Source organism: Lethenteron reissneri, chromosome 15 (genome assembly GCF_015708825.2).
Source record: "Lethenteron reissneri isolate LAM-NWPU_2019-01 chromosome 15, ASM1570882v1, whole genome shotgun sequence".
NCBI classification, from domain to species: domain Eukaryota; kingdom Metazoa; phylum Chordata; class Hyperoartia; order Petromyzontiformes; family Petromyzontidae; genus Lethenteron; species Lethenteron reissneri.
The window spans coordinates 10,368,037-10,390,161 of NC_083793.1; the positions used below are offsets into that span (position 1 = coordinate 10,368,037).

The following is a 22,125-nucleotide window of genomic DNA, read 5'->3' on the forward strand; positions in this document are numbered from 1 at the left end:
AGCCGACGTTAAAGATCCCCCGACGTCATTGGCAAGAGTAAGACCGCTGTGTGGCAGTGTCAGGGTCCAAATTGATAAAAAGTCGAAAATAATTTCAGAAATTATTCAATTTGGGATTACGCATACCAACATCGCCCCCTACTGGCGGACTAATGCCCTAGGTCACTTGCACATGAGACTTGAGTTCTCACCTGGTAAAACAAATGAAACTTGAAACTTAATTACGTAAATATGTAATTCATCCTTTATTTAAAATCAATTGAGATCCTGTTTGAGACCAAAAGTCTCTTTTTCATCAGAGACCTGAGTAACAAAACAGAGGAGGCATGTAAACCATCAACATATCTAATGCCATGAATCTGATATTTATATTGAACGTTAAAAGACAACTATGAAACATTATTCGCAATAAATTAACAATGATCAATGCATACACCATAAACATTTATGCAATATAAACTTAAACATATAACATCATGACCAGTACAATAGATGTGTTTATGGAACAAGCAACAGTTTGACTGCAATTATATGCAAGTTGCCACACAACAAATCTACTCTTACATAAAAAATGGGATGGGAAGGAACAGTTTATAACAAGTAGGCTTTCGCGACCAATATCGATGATACAGGTTTTTTGGGTTAGATCGCATCAACATAAATGTCATTAAACCTGCCACCACCCGACACAGCCAATTAGTAAGGTTTGTCACGTAAACAAAACATGTAAATGTGTTACTAGTACAGCACACCGGGAAGAACGTTTTGAGATGTTGCCCAGTTGAGGCCCAACATGTCAAGCAACCAGTGCCCAACAACGAACGGCACGATTGAAGGTGTTTGTTTTTGTATTCCTGCATATGGCAATATTGTAATAAAGGACTCTTGCACTGGGTCTGTCTCCGTTGTCCTTTATTTGGTTCGTACAACTTGACCGCACGGCGTCTCGCTCAGTGTCTCCTCCGTCTCCCGCTCGGCAGCCCACTGCTGCCGAGCTCCTGCAGCCCCGTTGCTGCCCCACCATGCAGCCCCACTGCTGCCCGTTACGCAGCCTCACTGCTGCCCGATCTGCAGCCCCACTGCTGGCTCTCTGTCGCCTCTGTGCCCGGACACCGATGGCCGATGGTGCCGAGTCCCCGACCTGTGGCGATCGCGCCACTTTACTTCTCCTGCCCCGCGTGGCCTCCTCCTCTCTCTACTCTCTCTCCTGGAGCCCTTCCGGTTCCTGTCCTTAAAAGCTCTCTCTCCCCACGTGACCCTAACTCCTCCCACCTGTTACGTCACATCCAGCGAGCCCGTTTACGCTCGCATTACAATATGTTAAGAAGCTAAATGCCAATGTCGATGTCTGATAGCCACAAGGGGAGCTTCAGGAGAGTTTCTGTAGTTTTGCTGTTCCTCCTCTGCTGAAGGAACACATACCACAGTGGTTTGCATGCCCACAAGTTACGCTGCTCTGCCTACTGGACCCGTCTGCTGTTTGATACGGTTGATCATAGCATCTTAGTCGATCACCTTCAGAGCACTTATGGCATTTATGGTACTGTACTCTTATGGATTGCATCCTTCATTACAGGTTGGATACAGTCAGCTTTGGTGGTAGCCAGTCAGAAATGTCACCGGTGAATTGTCGTGTGCCACTTGGTCCGGTGCTGTTCCTCCTCCACACCGGCGTCGTCATCGCCCATCATCATATCGGCGTGCGTTCATATGCCGATGATATACAGCTCTACCTTCACTCAAATGCTAAGTTGTGCGTCTCTCACATCCTACACCTGATATCGTGCATTGCCGACATAAACAGCTGAAGTTGATTTGGAACAAATCTGAATTCATCACACTCGGGAGCTTCCATCAGCTCGCAAGGCAAAATTGTGAGTCCATCGGCATAAACCGCTGTGACATTCTAGCGTCAGATAAGGCAACGTGTCTCGGCATTCTTGCCAACCAGACGGGACTTCTATTAACTTTGTCAGCTACGTGCCGTCCGTCATGTGCTGACCGTTTAGACATCGTAGCGCGCGATAAGAAATGCTTAGACTTACAATTGCACGAGAATGTCTTGTCTTCAATTTGCCATACATGAAGGAGACATTCACATCGGCCTGTTGATGTTCTGATGATGCGGTTGATGATGACACCAGCGTCTTTGAGGAGGAATCTCAAAGCCAGGAGGTGCGATGTTTGGGTCTTGAATGAGTCGTTTATTCTGGACACCCGTGCTGTTCCACTCTGTTGGCCAGTATTGGAGGAGAGTTACTATATTGTTGAATTGAGAAAGGTTGTACGACTTTGGGGAAATACAACCGTGGGAGATAATTGCAAAGAGCAGTGCGAGGGAAAAAGTAGAGAGAAAAGCGTTGTGACCTGCAGTGTGGTGGATGAGGTAATACAGTCTGGTAGTCCTCATCACGTGTAGACGAATCAACAAGTGAAGTTCACTGGAGCGTCAACCATGATCGTTTGATCGTTGACGCTCCAGTGGGGTGAAGTGGAGGCTACCCCCCCCCTCCCCCCCGCACTGTTAAGACAGCGATGCCACGTGGCTTCAGCTACTGGCTTAAGGCTGCCTCCTGCCGGTCGAGCCATGCTCCTTCAGGGGGTGGCTGCGTGGGCCTCACGTCAATCACCTCCACGCCCACGCCCGCCACCACGAACTCCAGCTCCCCCTCCCGCCGGCCCCTCCGCCAATCGAACGCAGCCAAGTCGGCTACGTGACTCAGGCAGCTCACGAGCGGCTCGGCCGTTCCATCTCCGGTCGCCGCAGCGACCAGTCGCCACAGAGACAGGCGCTGATCGGCGGACACGGCGGCGACGGTTGCCTCGGCGATGGCGTCCGGACGAGGTGGTGTTGCCACGGAGATGGGGAGCACGGCAACGGCCGTGACCTGCGCAGCGTGGGCATGGTCGATGCTAACCGACGCGAGCGAGCACAGGACTGGTGGGGCCTGGCCACCGGGCGTTTCCACAGAGACGATCACCATGGAGATAGCGCCGTCGTCACCGCCGCTGACAACGAGGAGGCGGTGGTGTCGCCCGTCCCCATGGTCGTTATCCACCAGTTGGACCCGCACGCAGCTCACCCCCGACTGGTGGACGCGCAATGCTCCGCACGGCATGCCCAGGTCTGCGGGAGAATAATGTCTTCTCATTCTCAACTGATACAAATGATAACAAGACAGTGATTTCCTGGTCCAATGAGCATTGAGGCAATGCTCATCACCTGTTTACAGCCCTGAACCAGTGGTGGAAATTCTTCATTCCTATGATTGTGGAAGTGTTAACCATAGACATCTACTGTTGACTTCCCAACAAAGTGGTATTCTATTTTATCGACCCCAGAGGAATGATGGGCTAAGTCAACCCCCAACCAGGATTTCAACTTGGGACCTTCCGATTGCAAGCCGTTCGCTCAGACACGGAGCCACCTAGCCGAATTACAAATCTGCATAACGGAGCACACGTGCGGTCAGTTACATGAGGTGTAAAATTCAAGGATCCGTGAAAACATTTTGCTATCTATTTAGAACTTTTCATTATTGGGTTTTTAAATTTTATTTAATATTTAGGCGGAAAAGAAAAATAATCGCCATGTTGTGGCAGGCAGTCTCTAGCCGGCGTGCCGGTGCGCGCTCGCTCACCAGCCGGCTGGCTCGTCCCTCCCGGCTCGGCGCTCGAGCTGGGCCGCCCGCCCACGAAGCGGCCGACGTCCCAGAATGCAACAGTGCCATCGGTGGCACCGCTCGCAAGTAGAACGCACCTGAGGAGGCCGCGCGGTCAGACACAAACAGCAGGCGAGGAGTTGATCTCCCAGCCACCGCCCAAGCCAGCAGCCAGTCCAGGATTTAGTTCCAGCCGCTCCAACGAAGCCCGCTACCGAGGTGCGGCCTCCATTTTATTTATTCATTCATTCGTTGTTCCCAATTCTATTCCAGCTGTGCTGGCAGCGGCATGTCAAGGGACAAAGAGTCCATTTGGAATTCTTGCACAGCAGCGCATCGCTCCGTGGTATAGAATGGTCTGGCAGAAGCAGATAACACAGCACTACTTATGAGAAACCTATACAAGTTACCTTTTTATACACTTTTAAACAAATTAGTTTATTTAGAAATACATGCTTGATATAATTTAAGCGTTTGTCTGTTGCTCAGTGTCCACTAATAGGCAACTATTCATATGCCAATTTTAAACCTGTTCATCGGGAAACAGTTTTAGATTTGTATTTTCATCAGGCCCCATGGTATTAAGTAACGTCTCCAACTCTTATGCATTGTCTCCCTAAGTATGTGCTATGAAGGACCATTGCCTGAAACGTTGCCTATTATTGTGGGCGCCATGGTGGCGAGATGTGAACTCGCCTGGTGTACAGGAGGTCATGGGTTCGATCCCGACCCTGACACCTGTATATTTGGAGTTTGCCTGTTCTCTCCGTAGTAGTATTTTGGCTGCTATAAAATTTCAACATAAGCCACTTCATTGGGCTATAATTTGTAGCCGGGTCACTTCTGAAAAATAACTATATAGCTCAGTGGGCCTTACCTGTGAAATAAAACACATTTGATAGTTTAATAGTTGCCTTTTAGCTCACCCAGCAATATGGCTTACTCAAGTTTGGCTTCGAGAGCTTTGACTGTATTATTATTGTTAAAATAAGGCAGCATCACAATTGACAAGAAGCCAGTATCCCTTCCCCATCCTCCACCCCGCACCTCTGGCCGTCAAGGTTGGATCCCAGGTCCACGGAGTCGACGCAGAGCACGCAGCGCTGGAGGGCGTCCGATTCGGCCAGCAGCTCAAGACTCCTCGCTCGCTCCTCAAACGCAAACAGCCTGCGTCCCGGAGAAGAGACAGCGGCACGCGGCTCACGTAGTGTGCAGAGCGAAGACGACAAGGACGATGATGACGACGATGATCGAAGTGACGGTGCGAGGCGGGTGGCTATGTCTCCGTGATCCGGTGTCAGGGAATATAGGTTTCCGCAAAACGGGATTATAATAATAATAGTAATGACAACTTGTATCATTCTGCTTCCAATCGCTTAGAGAGGTGATGACTCAGAGGCACGAGAAGGAAGCACAGACAAGCGGGAAGGCAGCAGCAGCCACACAGTGAGCCGATACCAATACTTTCCTAAGCTCAGCGGTCCTCTTTAGGTGATGATATTTCACCCAATTAATGAGTGTTCATTTAATAATGTGATGTGCTGCTGGTTAATATTGTAAGCAGCACAGTATTTTCTCTCCGACGTGTTTTCCTGGGCGAATAAAGATCTAATATTTGTTTACACCGGCACCAATAGGATCTTGGGTTTGAATTCTGCTTTCAGCCTTCCATGAGTAAACTGGGTTCTCAAGTAGAGCGAGCTAATAGTCTCAACTCCATCACCAATGACTGGGCAACCAAAACTATCTCGTTGATCATTGGTTTTTTACCCTTTTTATCTGGCAACAAAACCGAGTCATGTTTGCATTAACCACAATACCTGCGGTCGGAATGCAAACAAAAAACACAACTCTGATAATGTATGCACTGTCCTTGAAATTGACACACCCGAGACAGCTTTTCTTCGAGCCTAGTCTCACATGGTGTTGGACCAGATGATGCCAAAAGGTGTCAGTTTTGTTGCCAGATAAAAAGGGTAAAAAAAACAATTATCATATTTTGCTACTGGCAAAGGAGGTTCAAACGGTGCAAAACTATCTCTTTAAATTTGGGTTTTCAATTAAATTGGCCAAAGTTCAGTTTTGTGAACAACATCTTTGCAGCAGGGCATTGTGGAAAAATATAGTTTCCCTTGTATGCGCGATGAAGGGCCCTTGTCAGAAGCATTGTCTATTATATATGCATATGATCACAATGTTATTGATGAACGTGTTTACGCTTTTTTGTGGTACGTGGATTAAGTGGTCACTTAAAAGGCATCTCAGAATTCGTTTGAGGCTACCTGGCTTCTACGCACCATGCTCTGAAACGCAGGTGTCTCACTGCTCTGCGGGCACTCCGAGCGGTCAAAGCCGAGAGCACAACCAGAATAGAAGACACCAGCATGGCTGTTCTGATAACATCACGGCACCTACTTGAGGAGCCGGATCAGGAAGGCACACGTACTCTCGAGATCCGAGCTCTCGCCCACTCCTCATGATGTTGGTGTAAGAATAATATTCATCTCCAGAGAAAGGTCGTACAACGCACTCACATTTTGCTCACTTTGCAACGTAACTGGTTTTGAAGCGCAATTGCCCACGTGGCAACTCGATTAGCTTGGTTGTGTCAGGTGGTGGAGGGTTATCGCTACAATATGCACGATGATCGAACCAAAAACACAAATCATATCGGTAGGGAAAGCCCAGGTATGAAGTTAATATATAAACAAAATAGACATTGGCGAGCAGGCGAGCGAGCAGCCTCACCTGACATATGCGTCACTGCAGGCGGCAGCCAGCAGGTGAACCCCGTGCGTTCCAACGCTGGGCCCCACCACACACACGCACATGTACCTGTGCCGTGGCGGCGTTGCGGGGGGAGAGAGGGGAAGGAACCGGCATTCCACTTCAGGTTTTGCATCGTCGAGTAAATTTACCATCCCAACATTTAGACGTGGGATCACTGCCGCGATGTGGCGATGAGAATGCTGGGCCTGAAATCCAGAGGAAACCGATTCAATCTCCCGGCACTGCAGCAGGAAATATAGCAGAGAGGTCATTGCCGGAAGTGTCATCTTATATATGTGTATTCGTGTTTAAAGCAGCGTTAATGAAGAATGTCAAGAGTTCTCCGATTTGCGTTTGTCCAGAGAAAGTGCGATGCTGCATTTTATCTCAGCAGCAGCATCAAAAGCAGCAGTACTAGCAGCATCAGCGGCAGGAGCTGCGCTAATGCTTACCGAGTCTCGGGGTCAGTCTTGACGAACCGGTGCCGGTCTCTCCGTCGCTCCCACTGCGCGTCTAGCCGGTGCGCGGCAAGGCTCTCCACGTGGCACGCCGTGTCGCCCGGCACCACTGTGATGCGGCAGCAGCGCAGCTCGGCTCGGCCGCCAGCCGAGAACAGCAACCGTGAAAACCCGCGGCTCCGCTGCTCCGCCACGTCCGGTTTCGGCTGCGCCAACGGTGGGGTCCTCGGCCCGCCCCTCACGCCTGCCGCCCCTGCCACCGGCGGCGTAGTTACCGAGCGGCCGTCCGAGGAGGTGCCCAGCAAAGCGGCGCAGTCGGCGATAGCTAGCGCCTTGACGCTCGACACGTGTTCCCGAAGGGTGAGGAGGGTCACAAGGTCGGGGTCGCGAGGGTCGCGAGGATCACGGGGATCGCGGGGAACAGGGAGACGAGAGACACGCACGGTTGTGTCCTCGCTGGCCGTGACGATGAGCCCGTCACCAAGGTAACGCACACACGTCACCTCTCGCCCATGCAGGCCCTCGCGTAGCACTGGCTGGAAGTGGTCGCGTGACCTCCGGCCGCTACGGCATAAACACACCCGTCCAGCTGTCGACAGGAAGGAATGCACACAGATTACGCTTTGATTAATGCCTTGCGAAGATTTCATTCAAGAGCTCGCGAAATAAGCATATAATCAACCCTCCCTGCGATACCATCAATAGCCATGTCATGTTTTCTATTCAAGAACGTTTTTTTTATACTTTTATGTACTGTTTGTACGGTCTTGTTCTCTCCATTCGTTTAAACAAGTTATTTGCGTATATTTTTCATGAATCGTAATTAACCTATTCTCACGCACGAGCAAAGTTGGACATGAATCGTGAGCGTAACAATACATTTTGATCGTCAAACCCACGGTCCATTACCCGCCTACCATGACTCGAGACCGACCTTTGATGTAGGCGAGGACCCTGGGGCCGAGCTGGGGGCCGCGAGAGTCCTGCTGGTAGGCCCAAGAGCGGTGGCCGCCCCCGCATGGCACACTGGCCAGCAGACGACCCGTGCGCTCGCAGATCGCAACGAAGTTCCTCGACCGGAACCCCAGCACCACGACCCGCGGCTCCCGGGCGTTGGAGTCGACGTTCACGTCTGCCGTGGACAGCGTGGTGTCGTCGATCAGCAGCAGGCGTTCGAGCCAGTCAGCGCGCTGGGCCGGGCGATGCGCGGACAACGCAACGAGGTGGAGGCCACGACCGGACCTCGCTGCTACGGCCGTGGTGCGGTAAACGCCGTCGCGACCCGTCGAGTAGACCACCGTGGTGCCGCCGCCACCCTCGTCACCACTGTCCATACGCGCGCGCACGACCAAGGACGTCACGCCATGCCGGCCGTGCAGGCCGAACAGCGACGATGCGGGGCCTGGGATGCCATCGTCGCTGCCGGCACTTTTATCCTCTTCGCTGCTGCAGCCGTCGCTGCCGTCGCTCCTGCCGATGCCTCCGTCGCTGTTGCACTCTTCGCTGGCGCACAAGGGTCGGGCGCTACCTGGTTCAGCAGCAGAAGGTGGCAGTGCAGCACCTGTGTTATCACCTCCATCACCCTCATCACCCTCGTCACCATCGTCATCGCCACTGCAGCCTTCACCAGCAGTGCCACCTACTGACTTCCCATCCCATCTGGCAGGCTCGGCGTTACGGGAAGACACAAACAACAGCAGGGAGCCGCGGCGGTCGCCGCAGACGACACTGGGCGGAGCCGAACCCGGCACAAAAGAGGCGCACGTGTGCCAGCGTTGGCGGCACATCGGCAGCCGGAAGCGGGCCTTCTCCCGCACGGTGAGCCCCGGGCCGCTCGCACTGCCATCGCCTGCCGGGATCGTGACCTCCCACCAGATGAGGAGGCCGTCCGGTCCGGACGAGAACAGGGACCGCGGCCTCTGACCCGTCGCGAACGCCATCGCTACCGCACCTCCACCGTCTGTCTGTGCGTCGGCCCAGGTCAGGTTGTGAACTTTGCCCTCGTACGGCTGGCTTTCCCAAGACGTGCCCGGACGGACGAGGGGAAACACCCGGACCTTCCCGTCTAGGTTGCCGAGGGCGATCATTGTTTCCTCGGCAGCGGTCCCCTGGGTGACGGCCATGAGGGAGTAGGAGCGGAACTCCGGGAGGCAGAGCATGGTGCGGGTTGTGCCACCCTCCAGGTCGTGCCACAGGACCTCTCCTGCGTCCGTCATCACGATGAGGTCCCGCAGCGTCGGCAGGGCCAGGATCTTGGGGGTTCCCGCTGCGTGCAGGCCCAGCTCCTCAGCAGCCATCTTGCCTTCGTCTTCCCCCGTGGCACTGCCCTTCAAGCCCAGCTGGAGGTGAAGGGGGTATGGGTGTCAGTGTTTCGCTGTGGATTTAATTTCGTCATGCTCATAGTCTTGTCGACTAAACCATCAAACCATCAAACTTGCGGTTCACTATTACTCAAATGTTGGTGTAAGGGTGTGAAATTTCTGACTCCATTATATTATTTGGTCAGCCAATCGATGAACTAGTTTCACATACATTTATAGCCAAGTACCATTCTTGGTTTTCCTTAGTGCACTATCTTCCACAGTGTACTCACAATGTTACCAATTCGAGTCTAAAAACAATAATTGAACAATCGACAATCGATCAACAAGACCAACTAGGACCACCCCGAACCCCCGCCAACCCCCCAGCCCACCTGCCAGAGCCGCACGGCGGAATCGGCGCCGCCCGTTGCCACAACGCCGGTGTCGGCGTGCACGGCGAGGGCTCGCACGCCACGGCCGCCCGGGTGGCCCCGCGCCGAGCCCAGCACACGCCCGTCCGCCAGGTCCCACGTCAGCACGGCGCCGTCCTCGCCGGCGCTCGCCGCCACGCGGCCTCCGGTCCCGGGGAGCACTCGCACCACGAACACGCGCGCCTGGTGCCCGAACAGCACCCGCTCGGCCGGCATGTCCGGTGGAAGTCGTTGGCCCGCGCAGCCGCTTGCGCCACTGCCGGGGCTTGTGCCGCCACGGTAACCCGTACCTTCATCACTCCGCTCAGAGCCGTTGCCGCCGCCGCCATCGCCCGACGCGGCTCGGACATGGACCGACCTTGCGGTAAAATTATCCGTTTGCTCGGGAGGGTGGGCAGCGTCGAACGTGGGATCAGGCGGGTCGACCGTGGAGTCGCCGAGTCGCCACACCCGCACGCTGCGGTCATCGGATGCCGACGCGAGAACACCCGACCGCTCGTCGTAGTCGATCGAGAAGATGACGCCCGAGTGGCCGGCCAGCCGGCGGAGCACTGGCGCATGGCCATCCGGCCCGGCCTGCAGAGGAAGAGCAAAGCGAAGCAGGACTAGCCGCGGTTATGGCCGTACTTTGGTGGCTCCGGTAAATAAAAAAGTCCGAAATGCAATCGCATCTCAAAATGCCGTAAAAATTTGAAAACAAAACCACATTAGGGTGGAAGGGGACTGAGGGGGTGCAGGGGTGGGTTATCAGGCCAGGGAACACGGGAGAGAGGAGCGACAGCGGCACCACGGCACAACTCGGGACGAAGCGACCGCGGCTCAACAGCAACAACGACAACAACGAGCCCCAGGGACATCCGGTGGGGGGGTGGGGGTTAGGGGGCAGTACCCACGCTGTGGTGGTTTTGCGTACCTGTGCCGGTTTCCACAGCACCACGTGGTTTCCCACGGTCCCCGCCAGGCAGCAGAGCGAGTCCCAAGTGGAGCCGACGAGCCGAGCCGAGTAGAGCACCCGCGTGTCGGCGCACCGCGCCTCGCGCCTCACCACGCCACGCCGCCACTCCCACAGCCGCACAGCATTGTGGGCCAGTGCGACCGCCAGCAGATCTGCCAGGCAGGGGCGAGAGGGGAGCAGTGGGAATGGGGCTCCGTGATGATCAATGTAGGGCGGTGATGTGGAGAGGTTTGCGGTTCGATCCCTTACGGCCACCCTGGTTAATGCTGCCGGTGTATTGCAAAAATACTCTATTTATGATTCACAGTGCAAGTAAAAAATTCGCTGTTATGTTGTATGAAAGGGGCCATGTGTGTTGGCGACACAGTCTAAGTAAGCGAATTACATAATTTAATATAGCCACGCAGCAACTTCACTCTATACTAGGCAGCATATACTCGTCTGTGAAACACAGGAATTGTACTAGAATAGTGCAAATAACATTTCTGGGTCGTTGGCCTGTGTTGTCACGCAGGAGGCAAGGCTTAATCTCATCCGGCACACCACATCCAACCACCCTGTGGCAAATCGTAGTCAACATTCTGCATGCAGTCCTCCAGCCTCCCAGGGAAATACTCGGCGAGAAACAAATCCCCCCTGGTCGAGGGTGGTGGAAGTGACCTGCGTGGGCAAGTATACCTTCGTTGCTGCATCCGGAATCTTGTACAAATCTCGAGTCCCAGATCCAGTCGCGCTCCACACGAGGTTCCGAAAGTTTCTCAATGAACGGAGCACGTGGGCAGCAGTCCGCCGCTTGCCTCGCCCCGCTCTCGCGCTCCGACCAATGGCTGCAGGCGGCTCCCTCACGCCCCGCCTCCTTATCACCAGACCCCGCCTCTTTATCACCAGGCCCCGCCTCTTTATCACCAGGCCCCGCCTCTTTATCGCCAGGCCCCGCCTCTTTATCACCAGGCCCCGCCTCTTTATCACCAGGCCCCGCCTCTTTATCACCAGGCCCCGCCTCTTTATCACCAGGCCCCGCCTCTTTATCACCAGGCCCCGCCTCTTTATCACCAGGCCCCGCCTCTTTATTAACAAGCCCCGCCTCTTTATCACCAGGCCCCGCCTCTTTATCACCAGGCCCCGCCTCTTTATCACCAGGCCCCGCCTCTTTATCACCAGGCCCCGCCCCCTTATCAACAAGCCCCGCCCACAGCCTCGCCACGGCGAATCCCTTCCCACCGAAGGCCGCGACCAAGTCCCCGGCCTCGCCTGGACGCGCCTCCCGGACGCGGAGGCCGTGCACCCGGTGCGACCCCAACAGCAGCAAGCGGAGCAGGGGCCCCGGGCGACGCGGGTCGCACACGAGGAGCCAGGGGCCCTCGCCTGGGCGAGAGAGGAAGGCGACACAGAAGCAAAATAAACGCGCGCAGGGAGACGCCACGAGACGCGGCGGTGAGGAGGCCGCTTTGAACAGCTGATCGTCAATATGGCAGCGCCCATTGCGGCACCATGTGTGCGCCTTCCACACACACACACACGTGTCAGCTGATTGCTAATCGCTAATTGCAATTGCGGGTGAGTAATCACAGTCGAGGTGGCGGTGAACTCGGTATCATTATTCATCAATCCACTGCTGGATGAAGACTTTGCTATCTCACGCCTCCGGGATTCGTAATTGAGTACTGCCTCTCGCGACTTAAAACTCGCCATGGGGCGATAAAGTGAGAACCACTTTGTGCGATATCAGCCGCTGTTTGTAATTCGGACTGACTTCGCGCCCGGCCATACCAATATGGAATTACCACCAATGGCTAAGGTACTTTAGGAGCACGATCTGAGAGCGACATAAGGCGCGTTTTTTTTATCATAGCCACCAATCGGCGCTAAGAGGCGGTGTTGTAGGGTGGTTCGTGAGAGACTTTTGACTCACCGATAAGCAAATACCGGCCCGCAAACTCCAGAGCGGTGATAGGCGCCCGGAGAAGCGTGGAGGCCGCGGCGAAGGGTCGAAGAGGGACCTGCCCCGAGGCGACCCCAGGCCCGGGGGTACACGGGGAGTCGGGACCCCGAGGCGGCACGGACGGGAACCCGCGTGCCTCTTGCTCCATTCCGTGGCCTCGACGTTCGCTTCTTCGTGCGGGCTTGGTTGTCCCGAGCGCCCCCTTGTGTACGTACCGTGCGTGTGTGATTAAGGGGAGTCGTGGCGCACTCGTTAGCGTATTTCGACTTGAACCCGGCGACCTGAGTTCGAGTCCAGCTCACGGCCAACAGTGACGATTATCTGAACCGGTCCTGGGACTCCCCTAGTTCGACCCGGCTTCAAATGAGTACCCGGTGCGATGTGTAAAAGAATCGCTATTGGGGAGACAAAGGCGGTCGGGGCGTAGTGCTGGCCTCCCACCACCTCGTGTACTGTGCCGGCCTGCGTAGGTGCTCGCTAACAGCACTTGCCCCAACAATCTGTTAAGGCTATACGGGGGATCTTTGTATGGTTAAGGAAAGTGGTGGCGCAGTCGTTGGCGTACTCCGACTCGAACCCGGCACCCGAGTTCGATTCCCGCTCATGGCTGCCTTAAATAAGTTGATTTTGTTACATTGCTCTTTGCTGCCCACAGCATAGCATTGGAGCAGCCTATAATACCTGTTTATTGGATGGTGGTAGCACATACAAGCATTATTCGGACGCAACCCTGCGCATCTTCTGAGATCGACGCATTCCGGGTGATTTGGGCACAGGCTGGCCTCTATCGCTACCAAATTGAAACAAAAATGCAAGGTCTCCATTACGTGTTTTCAATTATGATATTCCCTTGGCAGGAATGTAGAATTTCTACAAACATTGATCTGCAAAGATATGACTCCCACGTCTGCGCTCGTGCAAATGGTACACCATATTTGTTCACGTCAGGATTCTTTTGTTTCTGTTTCCCACAGGTCCAACTTTACCAGGACCCACCACCCTTACTGGGACCACCTCCATAACTAGGACCACCTCCTCCCCGCTGATGGCGATGCCCGCTCCGTTCCGTGCCCCCAAGCGCAAGCGCTGGCCTCGCGAACCGTACGAGGGGCCTTTTCCGGTGCCCATACGTCGTCGCGCCCCTCTTCTGCTGGACGGGCCAACGCCCGTCCCTCTCGAGAACGAACCCTCGAACACAGACGTGGGCGCCGCTGACCCGTCCACCACGAGGGGTATTAGAGTGGCGCACCAGCAGCCTGGCAGCGTCGCTCCCGCCGCAGGGCCGAGCGCCGCTGTTGAGAACGAAAGCGATTCCATGTGTGGGAACCTCGGTCTACCTGTTGCCGCTGTGACTTTCGGCGAGGGGAGAGAAGGGAGCGATGAGTCAGAGCGCTACAGAGGAGAGCTGGTGCACAGTGCGGTGCTGGTGCGAGACCGCGGGGACATGGAGGCGCTGTACAGCCGAGTAAGAGCGCTCGCTCCATTCTGCACGTGTGGGTGTGTGCTTTCTGACTATTCCCCACCACGTCCCCACTCTGGCTCGCAGTGCGATGCAATTCAACATCGTCTTTTGCTTCCGTAAATTGTGTCGTCTCGGTTGTGCTGTTTGGTGTCTTGTAATGAGATGAGGAATCAATTTGGAACTTTTGTGCTAGAGAACGGTCCACAGAAGTTGATGTACCAGAACTACTTCGAAGATTCCTATCAGTGTGGAGACAACGGAGACTAGTGACACTAGTGGGTAGACTGTAGAGATCCCTAAATTCACTTGGATTCTCATGTCAACATCCCTTTTATTATTGTTTTAATACAAGATAGAATTCAGTTAATTAACACCACTATCAACCTTGAAGCTGAAAGAGTTGACTAAACAAGTGAAATGCGCTGCTCGTATTGTTTATTCCTGTTTTGTTTTGCAGGGATTTTTTGGAAAAGGGTTTTTGTCGAAAAGCAGACCTCAGTTTTCTGAGACCCGACGTTTCACGCCTCCGGGAAGCCAGCCTTGCCGGGACCCTCGGAGGGATCGTGAGCAACCCGGCACATTGCCTGGCACGCGCAGCGTCGAGACAGTCTCACTGCTTTGCGGCGCTGCTACGAGCAACGGCAACAATGACGCTGTAGGGGACGGCGCTTGCCCCCGCCAGCGCGATGGTTCGGCCGTCGGCCATGATGATGGAGATAACGCAGCAGGACGAGAGGTGGACAGGGACAGTGATGGTGCCGCACGGCTGGATTCAGCGCATGCCGCTCATACGGATTCAGGAGCGACAACGGCGACCGAAGAGGTACCGGATGAATCGTGCAAGCCCATCGTCGGGTGTCAGCAAAAGACGGAGCGCATTGCAGAGCATCTGCAGCTAGCCCTGGAGGAGGTGAGTGAATTGGGGATCTCCTTGGGGAGGAATTAAAAAATGGGGCAGCAGACGGCAGTGTAGAAAAATCCCATTGTACTGTACTTTCCATGCGTCCAAGTCCGCGATCTCCTGACCCGCACTGACCAGCGTGGTGTGGGCAGACCATCCAGCACTGTATTGGCTACGTACAGTGCGAAAGAAGTTCAACGTTCATACAAAGGGCTGTACAACTACATTTGGAAATTTAAAATGTAACACTGGAGGGCTTCCAGCAAATAAATTACATGGGAATCCATTTTAATCCGGCCAACCGCTTATAACACATTAGCTCAGGTTATTAACTTTTTACATTAAAGTGCTTACATCATGCTGCCTGTATTATTTTTGGTGTGGCGCTTCTGTTTTTCTAACTTAGCCCGGTTGTATTTTTTTTTTTGCTTCAGGCATTTTTTTTGGCGTACGCCCTGGGGTGCCTGACCGTCTCCCTAAACGAGGTAAGCGATGATGGCACCCTGATGACGGCGATGGAAATAAACCCGGGGCGTGGACCTTTAATTGCATGTTGACAGGCGTTCTAAATTCAGTCCGCCTGCACCATGCACCACGTGGCGTGGTGAGACAGTGAGAGCTGGTGACGGCCTCTGGAAGCCTTCTTCCTGCAGTGGATGGATCGTGGCTCGTGATGATGATGAGTGTATGGGGCGACATTTGTTTATTTCCAATGACGCTTGTCTCTACAGTCTGTTAAAGGTTGCACGGGGGTGTTTGTCTTTCGTGTGAATGTGCGAGTGTGTTCAAATGTGCATGTGTGCACACTTGTGTATAACAAAACCAGTTGCAGAGCTCAGGCCTACAAGCCTAAAATATCAAGAGGCCATAAACAAACAGCACTTTAAAAGTTGTAATAGAGTTCGTGCATTTATTGAATTGAGCAAGGTTACATGAGCTTGGTAAAAACAGATTTCAGGAGGAATTTCCAAAGTAGATCAGTGCCTGAGAAGAAGCAGAAAGAGAAGTACGGTGGTTGACACCGTGTGGTCTGGGGTGTGTGGATGAGACGTGTGTGTGCACACGTGTGTGCAGTATTGTAGCGCTTAGCGTGCTGTGCTCCGAACCCGGCGACCCAAGTTTGATTCCCACTCACGGGCCAAAACCAGTGACGATTATCTGAACCGGTCTGGAGCCTCTCCTAGGTCGACTCAGCCTCAAATGAGTACCTGGTGTGGTGTGTAAACATCGCCGCTAGGGAGACAAAGGCGGTCGGGCGTGGTGCTGGCCACCCACCCCCTCATGTACCGTTCCGGCCTTCATAGGTGCTCATGAGCAGCACTTGCCCCAACAGTCTGTTCACGCTATACGGGGGGCCTTTATCTTTGTGTGCATGATGCAGGAGGAGCTGTCCCTGAGTGAGCTGTGGAGAGTGTGCGTGCGCGCGTGCCCACGCTTCCTAGCCCTCTACCCGGCCTACCACTACTTCCGCTCCCGAGGCTGGGTCCCCAAACCCGGCCTCAAGTACGGAACCGACTTGTGTGAGCACCAAGCACAGCACCAGCGGCAGCCGATGCGTGCCCTCACGCTCTCACACACACCCTCCGTCTCGCACGCCCCCTCTCGCTCTCTCACACACTCACCCTCGCTCTCTCACTCTCACACACTCTCTCACGCCACCAGTAGGCATTGCACACTTGCTGTCACACAGTTCCGAGAGAGTAATTACAGTCGACTTCTCGATTATCTGGGGTAGGGCAGGACGGGACTAATGCAGGCGGCTTTGTGGCCCAGGGTTTCCGAATTTGAGCACCCTCAAAAAATATACACAGCTTGGTAGCAGTTGAAACGCAATACTGTGGCACGATGGTAAATCCTCTCGGTAACTTTGTAATTAAAACCATCGCGACACCATGTGTTTCACTGCCAGTTCTGTGCCAAAATTAATATAGTTTTGTTCCTTGCTAACTTTGACTTGGCTTCACAATTTGTAAATTGCATAGAAATAAGAGGGACCCCCCCCCCCCCAAATACAACAGGCCCCTCATCAAATTTTAGCGACCCTGGGAGGAGGACAGCAGACAGGGGTGTCCTGGATAAAACCAAAGCGCAGCTAATGACAGCGGCCTAGCGGTAGTCATCGTGAGTAATTTATCTTTTTGAATGCGTAACGTGCAAATAGAAATTATTCGGAGGCGTGGGTAACCACAGACAAATGGGAAGGAGCCAAAACTGGCTACGAAAATTGCCCAAGCTCCGTGGCCCGATATTGGGATGTTGGGCCAACTCAATTTTTCAGTGTTTTTATCCACGTGTGAGGAAGCTGGAGTACCTGGAGGTAACACTCATTCCTCATACGAATGCAAACCCAATTGAAATTAATCCACTTGCCGTACTGCCAATTGATGGCAACTTTGACGGGAGAATCAATTAGTTTTAGTTGGTTGCTGTTCCGTGTGATTGGTTCTTAAACCCAGCAGCCGCATAGCGGCAATTCATTAGAATGCCGAGCGTGCGATCAACGCATGCCCATTGATAGCACACAAGCGCGAATACTCGCGCGCACACGCATCTGCATGCACACTTGCGTGTGTGCGCACACTCATGGTTGCACCTGCGCTCGTGCATTCTCACACTCACATTGGCACACTCATGGATGCTCTCGCATGAAGACAAAGCTCCCCCGTATAGCCTTTACAGATTGTTGAGTCAAGTGCTGTGAGCATGCACCTATGAAAGCCGGAACGGTACACAAGGGGGTCGGTAGCCAGCATCACGCCCAGCTTCGTTTGTCTCCCCAGTGGCGATGCTTACACACTGCATTAGTTACTCATTTTATGGTGAGTCTACCTAGGGGGAGGCCCAGGACAGGCTCAGATAATCGTCATTGGTGTTGGTCGCAAGCGGGAATCGAACTGGGGTCATCGTGTTAGTAGCACAGTGCGCTAACCACTCCCCCACCACTCCCCCACCACTCCCCAACACTTGCATGCATGCATCCACAAACACATTTTCACACACACGCACGCGCACACACACACAGACTCGGTAACATAGCCACACGTTAACCACATGCGGCTGTGTCGCTGTATAGGGGTGCGTCATAGTTCCACTCTGTGCTGTGTTGTGTGCAGTGCTCTACCGAAAAGGACCACCCTTTTACCACGCTAGGTGAGCGTCTCCTGAAGCGTATGTGCGATCTGTGTGTTTGAGAGCGTGTCCATTGTGGGGAGCGGTGTCGCAGTGATTAACGCACAAATCGAGAGACCCGAGTTCCATTCCCGCTCATAACCAATAACAGTAGCGAATGTATTGAACCGGTCCTGTGCCTCTCTCGGGTCATCTCGGCCTTAAATGAGTACCTGGTGCGATGTGTAAACATCAGTATTGGGGAGACAAAAGTGACTGCACATAGTGTTGGCCACCCACCCCCTCGTGTGCCTTGCCAAGCGTAATATGTGCTCGAGAACAGCACTTGCCCCTACAGTCGGTTAAAGGCTATACGGGGGATTTTTGTCATCGTGTATTTATACGTGTGTATGCATGAGTCTTCATGTGTGCATACGTGTTCGCGTGCCTGCTCGCGCCCATGCCCGCTCACATCCATCCCCCCCCCTTCCCTGATGTGCCGTGGCCGTGGTCACAGCTACTCGGTGGTGGTGGAGATGGTGGACGGTGCCAATTTCCGCGGTGACGCCCTCCGAACCTTCAGCTGGCGCTCGCTCGCGGGCCTCAACCGGACGACCATGAACGTGTCCAAGGTGGCGGCCGGGTGTTAATTGAATTTATGAACTTGGCGGGTGAAAATATTTTTCAGCGAAGTATTTTTTTTTTACTTCGTCGCTTGTTGTAGAGGTTCGCGGTTTGAATCCAGCAGCCGCCCAGGTTAATACTGTGATGTGCACTAACCACACATGTGCGCCGTCTGCTTAACAGCGGACGTTAAAAGAGTCAATGACATTTGAAAAATAATCGTCCGTTGTGTGCTCGGCGTCACGGTCCAAATAAAAAAATTACTCGCAAATTACTTAATTGGGTGAAATCGCATCAGAACATCGCGCCCTACTGGCAGACTTATACCTGTCTGTGAAACTTAGCACCTCCCTGATTGACTTACACAATAACAATAGGGCAAACGCCAATAATAACATTTGTTATCATCACTGGTAGATGGCGACGGCTTGGGGAGGTCTTCATCCAATAGTGGATAGATCATGGCTGCTTATGGCCGATGATGGTGACGATGATGATGATGATGTGATTCTGTGTGTGTGTGCAGGAGCTGCTGCTGTGTTTCGTGGTGCGTCCCGCGGGCCTGACGGAGGAGGAGCTCTCTTCTCCCGAGTGTCTGCGCCGCTTGCGCGTGCAGGTACCGCGTACGCGCAACGCCACACGCATGCGCCACATCAAAGACAAAGACCCCCCGTATAGCCTTAACAGACTGTTGGGGCAAGTGCTGCTAGTGAGCGCCTATGAAGGCTGGTACGGCACATGACGTGATGGGTGGCCAGCACCATGCCTGATCGCCTTTGTCTCCCTAGTGGTGATGTTTACTATACACCGCACCAGGTACTCAATTGAGGCTTAATCGACCTAGGGGAGGCTTAGGACTGGTTCAGATAATTGTCAATGGTGTTGGTGGTCGTGAGCAGGAATCGAACCTGTGCACATGTGCCAACTGTGCGCATGAACATCACGGTGCCGCATACACCCACAGCTCTGAGATCAAAAATAATATAGTGGGAATGGAAAACGAGGTTATAAACTTCAAAAAATTATTCTAAATTTTTTTTGTTATTTACTTGCCTTTGCTGACAGAATACCTTCCTATGCCGTCATTTGGGATTGTTTGACTATACTTCACCACGCTGGTTCAATGCAGTTTGGTGAAGGGTGACGGTGCCTTAGACAAATTCATCACTCGCCAGTGATGTTAGCCTCGGCCGGGAATCGAACTCGAGTTTAGTTCGAATCTTGCACAATGAGCTAACCACTGCATTACCACTCCCCAGTACCATACCATGAGAGTAGCATGTGGAAAATCTTTGGCCATGGTTTTTTTGACCTAGGTCAGGGGTCGGCAACCAAAATAACAAGAAGAGCCATTTCTTTCCAATTCGGTACAAAATTCAGTATTTCAAGAGCCGCAATGCATCTGAGTACATACTGTACATACGTACATATCGTCAAGAAGCAGCACGTAAAGAGCCGCATGCGGCTCCGGAGCCGAAGGTTGCCGACCCCTAACCTAGGTAATGTAGATGGCAAACGCCCTTTTGCTCTGTGTGCACATTTATATCTGTACTGTACTTCCATTTTTGAAGCCCGCGCTGTAACCGGATGAATCGTCAGGAGCACGGTGAGAGACGTGTAAGTGAGAAGGTGGCGGTGATGATGGCGGTGGTGTCTGTGGCCAGGAGGTGGTGGTGGGGCGGTGGGTGTCTGGACGGGAGCGCGGCAACCGTGACGACCTGGATCTGTGAAACCCGCTGTGGGCATCGACGGGAGGCCGACTGGAGGAGACTCACAAGCCGATTTCTTCGGTGCTTTGGGCGAAACGAATTTGGCAGCATAAGCATGAGGTTTGGACGTGATACTAATCCTAACGCTGTCTATAAATGATGAGGAAACCCGGTAGGCTCTGAGTATTAATTTTAGCGATGAATCACCCTCGGGGAGAGTCAGGTTAGGACGCCACTCGCCGCTGATTTTATCCGTCGCTGGATTTCGCAATTTTTGACACGAGGCGCTTCCACCAGCAGTGCCGCGAGCAAGCACTTGGCAGAGCCGCACCTTTACGTTTTAAATTCTACTATTATTGTAAAATTATATTTGAAAAAAGTGTTGTCGATATTGTGCATTAGAATGATATCAATGGACAGTCCTGCTTTGCTTAATAAACGAAACAAATTGTGGTTTAGTTTAGTTTTTTATGGGGCCCCTCAGAAGTTTTTGGGCCCTGTACAAATGTCCCTGTGTCGCAGTGCCCCTAAATTCGGCCCTGATTGTGACAACGAACTCGATCCCCTCCCAGCATGCTTTGCATGTCACATGACATCACCTCACTGTGCATGTGTACAATGCACAACAAACCTTTAGATCACTGAGATAAATAACTAGGGCTATGTTATCATTTTTCATGATATTTTTGTTTACGTTACTGAGGACGTACGAGTCCATGCCCTCGCAGGCGTAGGGGTGGATCGCAAGTAATTGCAGAGGCTTTGGTGGGTCGGCTCGTTCTGGCTGCTGCCGGAAAATTGTATAGTAATTGTAAAATGTGGGTCATGAAGCACAAACGCTCATTATGCGATACCATCACCCGCGGGACACCCATGTGTACGTCCAACATAATCATCAGTTTTAAGGTCAACGCATCAAATTAAAACAGTCGAATTTGTACACCTGATTTGTATATTTTCTTCTCTGTTGCATACCTGCCTACAAGTGTGTACACGTGTGTGTGTAGGTGTGGTTATTTTGTGTAACATTGACACTAGTTGGGAACAGGAGTGGTGTGAAACCGCCAGTTCGTCTCGGCCTGTCGGCGCATAACACGAGGGCCTGTCCCGTGACCTCCCGGCGAAGCTGGTTATGCTTTGTACGGTGTAAAAGTGCACTGAGCCAGGCACAAGCGCTGTGGTGACGTCACCATCACTTAGACGCGAACGGCGGCTGCTGTTGTTTAGTAGCAGTGCGGTGCTTTGCGCTTTGTCCTCAGAAACTGGTGACACAAGTTCGATTCCCAACCTCGGATAGCATCGGCAACGAGTGATATCCAAACCTGTTCTGAACCTCTCCAAAGGTGACTGGGAAGTTAAATACCTACCTGTTGCTGTGTGTATACATCATCACCGGCGAGACAAAGGCGGTGAGGCGTGGTACCGGCTACACCGCATCCTCACGTGCCAATTTCTGCCTTAATAGGACAGGTGCTCGCACCAACAACAGCACTCGCCCCAGCAGTCCGTTGAAGGCTACACGGGAGGCGGATCTTTGTCTACGCGTGGCTCTGGGTGCTTAGGCGCAGGCACTTTGTCAATTTGTCGACTGCAGCCTGGCCCAGGCAAGCGCCCGGTGGGACTGCATTCCGCGCGCTGCAGCTGCCGCTTCAAAAAGATCAATCGTTGTGGGTTTCAGAGGAACAGTGTCGTCGCGAGAGACAGTACCTGGTGTAGTGGGCGTGTGTGTTTGTGTTCCCTACAAAGACAAACATCCCCCGTGTAGCCTACGTAGACTGTTGGGAACAAGTGCTGTCAGTGA

General features: G+C 53.1%; 2 protein-coding genes across 2 annotated transcripts; one reads left to right on the forward strand and one right to left on the reverse strand.

The window, feature by feature from the left end:
• Window positions 1-249: 249 nt before the first annotated feature.
• Window positions 250-12,707, reverse strand: LOC133342691 (tRNA (34-2'-O)-methyltransferase regulator WDR6-like). Its single transcript, XM_061552016.1, has 10 exons — window positions 12,491-12,707; window positions 11,257-11,943; window positions 10,537-10,730; window positions 9,585-10,199; window positions 7,824-9,228; window positions 6,884-7,478; window positions 6,411-6,497; window positions 4,710-4,829; window positions 3,642-3,760; window positions 250-3,127 (listed from the first exon to the last, which is right to left on the reverse strand). Exons 1-10 carry the CDS (start codon window positions 12,666-12,668, stop codon window positions 2,553-2,555), a joined length of 4,575 nt encoding a protein of 1,524 aa, XP_061408000.1. The 5' UTR covers window positions 12,669-12,707; the 3' UTR covers window positions 250-2,552.
• Window positions 11,788-21,266, forward strand: LOC133342692 (tRNA-splicing endonuclease subunit Sen2-like). Its single transcript, XM_061552017.1, has 9 exons — window positions 11,788-12,012; window positions 13,495-13,985; window positions 14,440-14,892; window positions 15,318-15,368; window positions 16,265-16,403; window positions 17,997-18,033; window positions 18,509-18,623; window positions 19,142-19,231; window positions 20,280-21,266. The coding sequence occupies exons 2-9, from the start codon at window positions 13,566-13,568 to the stop codon at window positions 20,343-20,345; spliced, it is 1,371 nt and encodes a 456-aa protein (XP_061408001.1). The 5' UTR covers window positions 11,788-12,012; window positions 13,495-13,565; the 3' UTR covers window positions 20,346-21,266.
• Window positions 21,267-22,125: the final 859 nt, after the last annotated feature.

Coding starts and splice junctions, on each gene's coding strand:
- LOC133342691 (XM_061552016.1), bottom strand. CDS start 12,668: ATGGAGCAAGAGGCACGCGGGTTCCCGTCCGTGCCGCCTCGGGGTCCC. Junction 7,479..7,823: donor GGTCCTCGCCTACATCAAAG/GTCGGTCTCGAG, acceptor TCCTGTCGACAG/CTGGACGGGTGTGTTTATGC. Junction 4,830..6,410: donor TGCAGTGACGCATATGTCAG/GTGAGGCTGCTC, acceptor TCCGGGACGCAG/GCTGTTTGCGTTTGAGGAGC.
- LOC133342692 (XM_061552017.1), top strand. CDS start 13,566: ATGGCGATGCCCGCTCCGTTCCGTGCCCCCAAGCGCAAGCGCTGGCCT. Junction 14,893..15,317: donor TGCAGCTAGCCCTGGAGGAG/GTGAGTGAATTG, acceptor TTTTTGCTTCAG/GCATTTTTTTTGGCGTACGC. Junction 18,034..18,508: donor CCACCCTTTTACCACGCTAG/GTGAGCGTCTCC, acceptor CCGTGGTCACAG/CTACTCGGTGGTGGTGGAGA.